This window comes from Nansenia antarctica (assembly GCF_963989245.1).
Source record: "Nansenia antarctica genome assembly, chromosome: 3".
NCBI classification, from domain to species: Eukaryota; Metazoa; Chordata; class Actinopteri; order Argentiniformes; family Microstomatidae; genus Nansenia; species Nansenia antarctica.
Genome location: NC_137688.1, coordinates 72,209,285 through 72,219,284, shown reverse-complemented (window position 1 = coordinate 72,219,284; position 10,000 = coordinate 72,209,285). Strand labels below are relative to the sequence as shown.

At 43.8% G+C, this 10,000-nt stretch overlaps 1 protein-coding gene across 1 annotated transcript in view; it reads left to right on the top strand.

Moving 5' to 3' along the window:
- Window positions 1-3,326: 3,326 nt before the first annotated feature.
- The window catches only part of gpkow (G patch domain and KOW motifs), a gene marked incomplete at its 5' end in the record, with an annotated part of 18,648 nt that continues 11,974 nt past the window's right edge, over window positions 3,327-10,000 (top strand). Inside the window, 5 exons of the mRNA XM_080527531.1 lie at window positions 3,327-3,583; window positions 4,321-4,523; window positions 4,943-5,082; window positions 8,992-9,098; window positions 9,429-9,636. Of these exons, the coding sequence (XP_080383657.1) occupies window positions 3,327-3,583; window positions 4,321-4,523; window positions 4,943-5,082; window positions 8,992-9,098; window positions 9,429-9,636 (915 nt within the window). The remainder of the gene's footprint in view (window positions 3,584-4,320; window positions 4,524-4,942; window positions 5,083-8,991; window positions 9,099-9,428; window positions 9,637-10,000) is intronic.

The window sequence follows — 10,000 nt, the reverse complement described above, 5'->3', positions numbered from 1 at the left end:
TTTTCCAAACCTTTACTTATTAAACCGCCTCAACGTCTGTTACAGAACTTTACAAGACAACAGCTAGACAATGTATGTCTCATTCTTGTTTTTTTTATTATCTTAGGACTGTGTTTTATTATCTTAGGACAGTGTTTTATTATCTTAGGACTGTTTTATTATCTTAGGACTGTGTTTTATTATCTTAGGAATGTGTTTTATTATCTTAGGAATGTGTTTTATTATCTTAGGACAGTGTTTTATTATCTTAGGAATGTGTTTTATTATCTTAGGACTGTTTTATTATCTTAGGACTGTGTTTTATTATCTTAGGACTGTTTTATTATCTTAGGACTGTGTTTTATTATCTTAGGACTGTGTTTTATTATCTTAGGACTGTTTTATTATCTTAGGACTGTGTTTTATTATCTTAGGACTGTTTTATTATCTTAGGGCTGTGTTTTATTATCTTATGACTGTTTTATTATCTTATGACTGTTTTATTATCTTAGGACTGTGTTTTATTATCTTAGGACTGTGTTTTATTATCTTAGGACTGTGTTTTATTATCTTAGGACTGTGTTTTATTATCTTAGGACAGTGTTTTATTATCTTAGGACAGTGTTTTATTATCTTAGGATGGTGTTTTAATATCTTAGGACTGTTTTATTATCTTAGGACTGTTTTATTATCTTAGGACTGTGTTTTATTATCTTAGGACTGTGTTTTATTATCTTAGGGCTGTGTTTTATTATCTTAGGAATGTGTTTTATTATCTTAGGACTGTGTTTTATTATCTTAGGACTGTGTTTTATTATCTTAGGACTGTTTTATTATCTTAGGACTGTGTTTTATTATCTTAGGACTGTTTTATTATCTTAGGACTGTTTTATTATCTTAGGACAGTGTTTTATTATCTTAGGACTGTTTTATTATCTTAGGACTGTTTATTATCTTAGGACTGTTTTATTATCTTAGGACTGTGTTTTATTATCTTAGGACAGTGTTTTATTATCTTAGGACAGTGTTTTATTATCTTAGGACTGTGTTTTATTATCTTAGGACTGTTTTATTATCTTAGGACTGTGTTTTATTATCTTAGGACTGTGTTTTATTATCTTAGGACTGTTTTATTATCTTAGGACTGTTTTATTATCTTAGGACTGTTTTATTATCTTATGACTGTTTTATTATCTTAGGACTGTTTATTATCTTAGGACTGTTTTATTGTCTTAGGACTGTGTTTTATTATCTTAGGACAGTGTTTTATTATCTTAGGAATGTGTTTTATTATCTTAGGACAGTGTTTTATTATCTTAGGACTGTTTTATTATCTTAGGACTGTTTATTATCTTAGGACTGTTTTATTATCTTAGGACTGTGTTTTATTATCTTAGGACAGTGTTTTATTATCTTAGGACTGTTTTATTATCTTAGGACTGTTTTATTATCTTAGGACTGTGTTTTATTATCTTAGGACTGTTTTATTATCTTAGGACTGTTTTATTATCTTAGGGCTGTGTTTTATTATCTTAGGACTGTTTTATTATCTTAGGACTGTTTTATTATCTTAGGACTGTTTTATTACCTTAGGACAGTGTTTTATTATCTTAGGACTGTTTTATTATCTTAGGACTGTTTATTATCTTAGGACTGTTTATTATCTTAGGACTGTTTTATTATCTTAGGACTGTGTTTTATTATCTTAGGACAGTGTTTTATTATCTTAGGACAGTGTTTTATTATCTTATGACTGTGTTTTATGATCTTAGGACTGTTTTATTATCTTAGGACTGTTTTATTATCGTAGGACTGTTTATTATCTTAGGACTGTTTTATTGTCTTAGGACTGTGTTTTATTATCTTAGGACAGTGTTTTATTATCTTAGGAATGTGTTTTATTATCTTAGGACAGTGTTTTATTATCTTAGGACTGTTTTATTATATTAGGACTGTTTATTATCTTAGGACTGTTTTATTATCTTAGGACTGTGTTTTATTATCTTAGGACAGTGTTTTATTATCTTAGGACTGTTTTATTATCTTAGGACTGTTGTATTATCTTAGGACTGTGTTTTGTTATCTTAGGACTGTTTTATTATCTTAGGACTGTTTTATTATCTTAGGACTGTGTTTTATTATCTTAGGACTGTGTTTTATTATCATCTTAGGACTGTTTTATTATCTTAGGACTGTTTTATTATCTTAGGACTGTTTTATTATCTTATGACTGTTTTATTATCTTAGGACTGTTTATTATCTTAGGACTGTTTTATTATCAATTTAGGGGTAGTGGTGGTCTAGTGGATAGTGAGTTGGACTTGGGATCGGAAGGTTGTGAGTTCAAATCCCGCCTGAAGCCACACCACTACTAGTGTGCCCTTGGGTAAGGCACTTAGCCCTCAGTTACTCCAGGGGGAATGTCCCTGTAATTCGTAATTGTAAATCGCTTTGGATAAAAGCGTCTGCTAAATGGCAAAATTATTTATTATTATCTTAGGACTGTGTTTTATTATCTTAGGACTGTTTTATTATCTTAGGACTGTGTTTTATTATCTTAGGACACTTTTATTATTTTCTTAGGACTGTTTTATTATCTTAGGACTGTGTTTTATTATCTTAGGACTGTTTTATTATCTTAGGACAGTGTTTTATTATCTCAGGACTGTTTTATTATCTTAGTACTGTGTTTTATTAGCTTAGGACTGTTTTATTATCTTAGGACTGTGTTTTATTATCTTAGGACTGTGTTTTATTATATTAGGACGGTGTTTTATTATCTTAGGACTATTTTATTATCTTATGACTGTTTTATTATCTTAGGACTGTGTTTTATTATCTTAGGACAGTGTTTTGATTGTTAGCACCTAGGGTTTGCATTTCAATTTCGTTGTACCCGTACAATGACAATAAAGATCATCCATTCATTTATTCCCTCCATATCAATCATTATTTGTTATTTTATTTTATATTTGAGCAGCTTTGTGCAGGGTTAGGGTTAGTATTAAACACCAGAACAATACGCCTGCAGGGTAAATGTTTAGGGACTAACAGACGCACCCACACACATAATATAATCATAAATGATATATATAATAAACATTTCAAACGAGTCACTGGTCTATAAATAACCAGACACGGGATCATTGGGCAATCCCGATAATACAGATTTACACAAATGCGCAGCGCCTTGTTTGAGGATGATTCCCTCGAACACGGAGAGTCGACGACGCGCTGCATTATGGGACATGTAGTGTATTCTACAGCCCAAGTGAACCCCGTGTCGACTCATACAAACTACATCACCCAGAAGTCAGTTCGTTCTCTGTTCTTCGTACACAGACAACATGGCGTCCCCGCGTCTCAAGCACAGAGAGAACGTTGATATGTCTGATGTTGATATGTCTGATGTGACCCCGGACCAGGGGGAGAGGAAGGGGGATGAAGGGGAGAGAAAGGGGGATGAAGGGGAGAGAAAGGAGGGAAAGGCAGCTGTCTCGTTTGGGTTCAGTAAATCTGTCAATAAATTCAAGTCGAGTCGCATCGATGATCCCGCAGAGGAGAGAGACTTCCTGACCGGGATAGCTGGAAGAGAACTGCAAAGGTAACATGACCTAAACCCTAACCCTGACCCTAACCCTAACCCTAACCCTAACCCTGACACTAACCCTAACACTAACCCTGACACTAAGGTCACATACCTAACCTAACCATACTAAACCTGACCATAACCAAGTAACATTATCTACCCTAACCCAAAGGTAACATTATCTACCCTAACCCAAAGGTAACATTATCTACCCTCCCAAACCCAAAGGTAACATTATCTACCCTAACCCAAAGGTAACATTATCTACCCTCCCTAACCCAAAGGTAACATTATCTACCCTCCCAAACCCAAAGGTAACATTATCTACCCTAACCCAAAGGTAACATTATCTACCCTCCCTAACCCAAAGGTAACATTATCTACCCTAACCCAAAGGTAACATTATCTACCCTAACCCAAAGGTAACATTATCTACCCTAACCCAAAGGTAACATTATCTACCCTAACCCAAAGGTAACATTATCTACCCTCCCTAACCCAAAGGTAACATTATCTACCCTAACCCAAAGGTAACATTATCTACCCTAACCCAAAGGTAACATCACCTAAACCCTAACACTGACCCAAAGGTAACAATAGGGGTTAGAGTTAGGGTTAGGGCTAGGCTTGGAGCGGAGCTATTGTTAGGGTTATTGTGTAGGGTTAAGGTTGGACCCAGGGTTAATATGTCTGTGTGTGTGTGTGTGTGTGTGTGTGTGTGTGTGTGTGTGTGTGTGTGTGTGTGTGTGTAGCACCAAGCCCAAGGAGAAGCCCAAGGAGCTGATCATCCCTCTGATCCAGAAGAACCGCTGGGTGAGGGTGGACAAGGCCGCCCCGGTGGGGGGGCAGGGCCCCGGGGGGGGGCAGAGCCATGGGGGGGGGGAGGCCTCCACACACACACCCTCCCTGGAACCAGACTCCATGGAAACACAGGCGGTCAAAGAGATTATTGAAGGTAGGTGTGTGTGTGTGTCTGTGTCTGTCTGTGTCTGTCTGTGTGTGTGTGTGTGTGTGTGTGTGTGTCTGTGTGTGACTGTGTCTGTCTGTGTGTGTCTGTGTCTGTGTGTGTGTGTGTGTGTGTCTGTGTGTGTATGTGTGCGTCTGTGTCTGTCTGTCTGTGTCTGTGTGTGTCTGTGTGTGCGTCTGTGTCTGTGTGTGACTGTGTCTGTCTGTGTGTGTCTGTGTCTGTCTGTGTGTGTGTGTGTGTGTGTCTGTGTGTGTATGTGTGCGTCTGTGTCTGTCTGTCTGTGTCTGTCTGTGTGTGTGTCTGTGTGTGTGTGTGTGTGTGTGTGTGTGTGTCTGTCTGTGTCTGTGTCTCTCTGTGTGTGTGTGTGTGTTCAGTCCTAACCCCGCCCTGTCTAACCCCCCCCCCAGAGTCCCAGAGGCAGCAGGATCAGTGGCAGAGCGGGGCGGCCCCCCCCCCGGACCTGAACATCCCCCTGCTGATGCAGAACCAGACCCCCGGGGGCTACGAGGACGGGGACCGGGTCAAGGTGGACCTCAGGCCCGAGTCTGTGAGTACGGGGGGGGGGGGGTGTCTCTGTCCCAACCCAGCACTCACACACCTGCTTCAGAGCTGTTGATGAGTTAATAATAATAATAATAATAATAATAATAATAATAATAATAATTCTTTGTATTTATAAAGCGCTTTTCCGGGGCTCAAAGACGCTGACAATATGGGGAAAACAGAAAACACAGAAACAACAAGCAACAGATAACATGACACATAGAATACAGAGTTAACAACAGATAACATGACACATAGAACACAGAGTTAACAACAGATAACATGAGCACATAGAACACAGAGTTAACAACAGATAACATGACACATAGAACACAGAGCAGTGTTTCCTCTATATGCATTTATTCGTGGCGGGCCGCCACCAAAGAATTTCCTCCGCCACTAATTGATTCAGACAGTCCACTTTGATTCAGGCTGCGCAGAAAGGCAGCGAGTTATTATGACCGGAGAACAGAAAAAAAGCAGTTTGAAGCTAGATTTAGGCCGCTTCCAGACCAACATTTCGTTACGATTTAGGGCGTAGTAATTTACAATATGTTACAATGTTGCAATTAACCTCGTCGTTTGTGTTCGCACTGCAATCGAGACTCTCAACAGGCGCGCGGCGCAAGGCGACGCGCTTTCAAAACAGTTTTGTGATTGGTCCGAATTTAGCGGGACACTTGGATTTCTCTCTTCTCCCGTCGCCGGTGCCTTTAATCCCATATCCTAATCGAAAATGCAACATCATCAGCGACGACTGTGGGTTATTGTATTTACTGCTGTTCTCTGGTTCATGTTCTTATACCAGTGCTCAGTATAGAGTATTTTAAATGAACATTCGTAATGTATGTCTCTGATGTTCATGGTCAATTAAATGCGGTGGTAGCTGACGTCGGGGGTGGCAGGGTTAGGGGTTGGGGGGTGGCAGGGTTAGGGGAGATGGTTAGGGGGTAGGGGAGGTTGTATGCATGTCCAGGGGGGGAGGCAGGGTTAGGGGAGATGGTTAGGGGTAGGGGAGGTTGTATGCGTGGGAGAACAGGTAGGTTTTGAGGTGGGATTTAAAAGTGGAGAGTGAGGGTGAGTCTCTGAGTGGTTGAGGGAGAGAGTTCCAGAGGCGGGGTGCAGCTCGTGAAAAGGCACGGTCTCCCAAGCCTTTGAGTTTGGAGGGTGGGACAGTGAGGGGAACAGTGGATGAGGATGGGAGGGTACGGGTAGGGCGGTGGGGGAGAAGGAGGTCAGTCAGGTAAGGGGGGGCCAGGCTATGGAGGGCTTTGTATGTGAGGAGGAGTAGTTTGAATTTGACACGTTCTTTGATGGGGAGCCAGTGGAGAGAGTGGAGGACAGGACTCAGGAGTGATGTGGTCACGGGACCGGGTGTTTGAGAGAGGGTGGGGTCCAGGATGAAGCCAAGGTTGCGGGCCAGGGGGGAGGGGGTGATGGTTGTGTCGTCAATGGTGAGTGTGATGGGTCCGGTTTTACTGAGTGTGAATTTGGTACCGATGAGGATGAGTTCTGTCTTGTCACTGTTGAGTTTGAGGAGGTTGTGGGTCAGCCAGGTTTTTATTGCAGATATGCAGTTTTCAGTGCGGCTGAGGGTCTGGGTGGATTTTGTGCTGATGTAGATCGGGGTGTCGTCAGCGTAACAGTGGAAGTCCAGCTTGAATTGGTGGATGATGTGACCGAGGGGGAGTGTGTAGCAGAGGAAGAGCAGGGGGCCGAGGACTGAGCCTTGGGGGACCCCCTGTGTGACAGAGGAGGAGGAGGTGGAGGAGGAGGTGGGGGGGTGACCCGCTGTGTGACAGAGGAGGAGGTGGAGGAGGAGGTGGAGGGGTGACCCCCTGTGTGTCAGAGGAGGAGGAGGAGGGGTGACACCCTGTGTGACAGAGGAGGAGGAGGAGGGGCGACCCCCTGTGTGACAGAGGAGGAGGAGGAGGGGCGACCCCCTGTGTGACAGAGGAGGAGGAGGAGGAGGAGGTGGACGTGGACGAGGAGGAGGAGGAGGGGGAGTGACCGGAGTTGAACTAGCTGGTGGAGGGATGAGGAATGGTATCAGACTAGTGCTGTCCCAAACGACTATTTTTCTAGCGATTAATCTAGCGATTATTTTATCGATTATTCGATTAGTCTAACGACTAATTTATCGATAAGTCTAACGATAATTTTTGTACTGTAAAAAAAAAAAAAAAAAAATAACTTTTTTGTCTCCACCTCACTGCTATGTTTAGCCAACTTGAATGCCAACATGGCCATTTAGAAGTCTGTCCATCACCACAACACATAGCTAGCTAACGTTACTCTCGCTGCTATGTTATGATTAGCTAAATTGATGCTAACGTAGCATGCGAGCTACGAGCTAGATAACGTACAGTAGGTGCTCGCACCACAATGACAATAGGCTACCGTAGCTAGCCAGCTACATAGCTAACGTTACGAACACCAGAAGACAAGACATACGAACTGTGGTGAGCTACATTGCTTGTGTAACATTAGCTAGTAGCTATCCATTTTCACTCATACACTTAATTGTCTCGCCTGGTAAAATAAAGGTAAAAAAAAAAAAAAAAAAACTTTTTTTTTTGGGCGACTAACCGACGCATATTACGCTAACCGACGTATTGACGTAGTCGGTGACGACGTCGAATAATCGTAACAGCCCTATATCAGACACAACATAACATTCCCTGTTCCGCTTCATGCATTACAATGAACCTGGCCTCATAGAGAGAGAGAGAGAGGGAGAGAGAGAGAGAAGGACAGAGGGAGGGGGAGGGAGGGAGAGAGAGAGAGAGAGAGAGAGAGGGAGGGAGAGAGAGAGAGGGAGAGAGAGAGAGAGAGAGAGAGAGAGAGAGAGGGAGGTAAGTGACAGGTAGTAACAGTGTTAGAGGGAGGGGGGTGTTAGAGGGTGTGTGAAGGTGAGGAGGTGGTCTGACCAGTTCCACTGGGAGTGTAACCTGAGTGTGTGAACCTGCTGACAGCAGACCTAACCACCTGCAGTGTGTGTGTGTGTGTGTGTGTGTGTGTGTGTGAGCAGGATGACGATGACGATGAGGATCTCAGACAAACAGTCCTCTCTCTCTTATCTCATCAGACCTTGACCCCTCATCACAGCCAGTCAGCCCTCCTCTCTTAAAGCCCAATTTATACTTCTGCGTCGAATTTACGCGCGGCTACGCCGTAGCCTACGCAAGGGCTCTCCCAATTTATACTTCTGCGTTGGTCGGTCTGCGTCGCGTTGGTCGGTGTACTCATAGCGGCATAATAGCAATTTTTTGTTATGCTTGTTGTAAAGAAAATGTATATAATGCATTGAAATGACATTAAACTAAGATAATAAGATGGTTATCATTTTTCAAATCTTTATTAATAAGTAATTACAGAAAAAGTAAATGACATTTCTGTCATGGCTTCTGCATTTTGGCCTACGAGAGAGTCGGAATCATGTGCTACCAAGCGGACCAATCACAGTGCTTACGGTCTGCGTAGGTGTGGAGTGAGAGAGTTACATTTTTGGAGAGGTGCGCGTGAGCCTACGGCGTAGATTTTACGCAGAAGTATAAATTGGGCTTTAGACCCCCCCCCCCCCCTTCTGCCTATCTTAGCCTAGCCTAACTTAGCTTAACTTAACTTAGCTTAGCTTATCCTAGCCTAGCTTAGCTTATCCTAGCCTATCTTAGCCTAGCTTAGCTTAGCCTAGCCTAGCCTAAGTATGTTCCTGTCAGGAAGCAGAGTGTGTAGAGAGGCTCAGCTGACAGACAACACACATACACATCAGATGAAAGACTAGTAACCTGTGTGTTTGTATAGTCAGTCAGTGTGTGTGTGTGTGTGTGTGTGTGTGTGTGTGTGTGTGTGTGTGTGTGTGTAGTTGACAGTAGCAGACTATGACTGTGTGTGTGTGTGTGTGTGTATGTAGAGTACAGTAGCAGACTATGACAGTGTGCCAGTGGAGGCGTACGGGCTGGCCATGCTGAAGGGGATGGGCTGGAAGGCAGGAGAGGGGATTGGCCGGACCTTTAAACAGTGAGTACCCTCCTCCTCTCTGATTGGCTGCTTCTGATGCACTTCCTGTCTGTCCTTAAACTCTTCTCCTGGTTGTTAAACTCTCCTCCTAACTGTCCTCCTCCCCCCTCCCTCCCTCCCTCCTTCTTCTTCCCTCCCTCCTGTCCTCTTCCGTCCCTCCTATCCTCTTCCCTCCCTCCCTCTCCCCTCCCCTCACTTCCTATCCTCTTCCCTCCCTCCTCTTCCCTCTCTCCTGTCCTCCTCATCTCTCCCTCTTCCCCCCCCCCCCCCTCCCTCCCTCCCCTCCCCTCCCTCCCCCCTCCCTCCCTCCCTCCCTCCGCCCCCCCTCAGAGACATCAAGCCCATAGAGACCCAGCTGCGTCCCAAGGGTCTGGGTCTGGGGGCCGACCGCTCCTCCATCAGGGACCTGGAGCCCCCTGGGCACCGCCGCCCCCCCAAGCCCGGGGACCCCGCCCCCCCCCAGGAGGAGGTGCTGGTGCTGGGGGCCGGGGGCCACGCCCTGGTGCAGGCGGGGGCGCACAAGGACCTGTATGGGAAGGTGTGTGTGTGGGGGGGTGTGTGTGTGTGTGTGTGTCTGTCTCTCTGTGTGTGTGTGTCTCTGTGTGTGTCTGTCTCTCTGTGTGTGTGTGTGTGTGTGTGTGTCTCTGTGTGCGTGTGTGTGTGTGTGTGTGCGTGTGTGTGTCTCTGTGTGTGTCTGTCTCTCTGTCAGGGTTTCCGTTAGAAAAAATTGCCGCCGGACATCGTGTCCGGGAAGATTTCGATTTACCGGACAAACGTGAGATATTCCGGTCATCATATTAAAATATAATATAGCTGTTTGTCGCGGTGATTACTGTTGTGTAGCGGCCTATATATGCCATTTAATGTCTATTTCTCATCCGATACGATTAGATGCGAGCTAT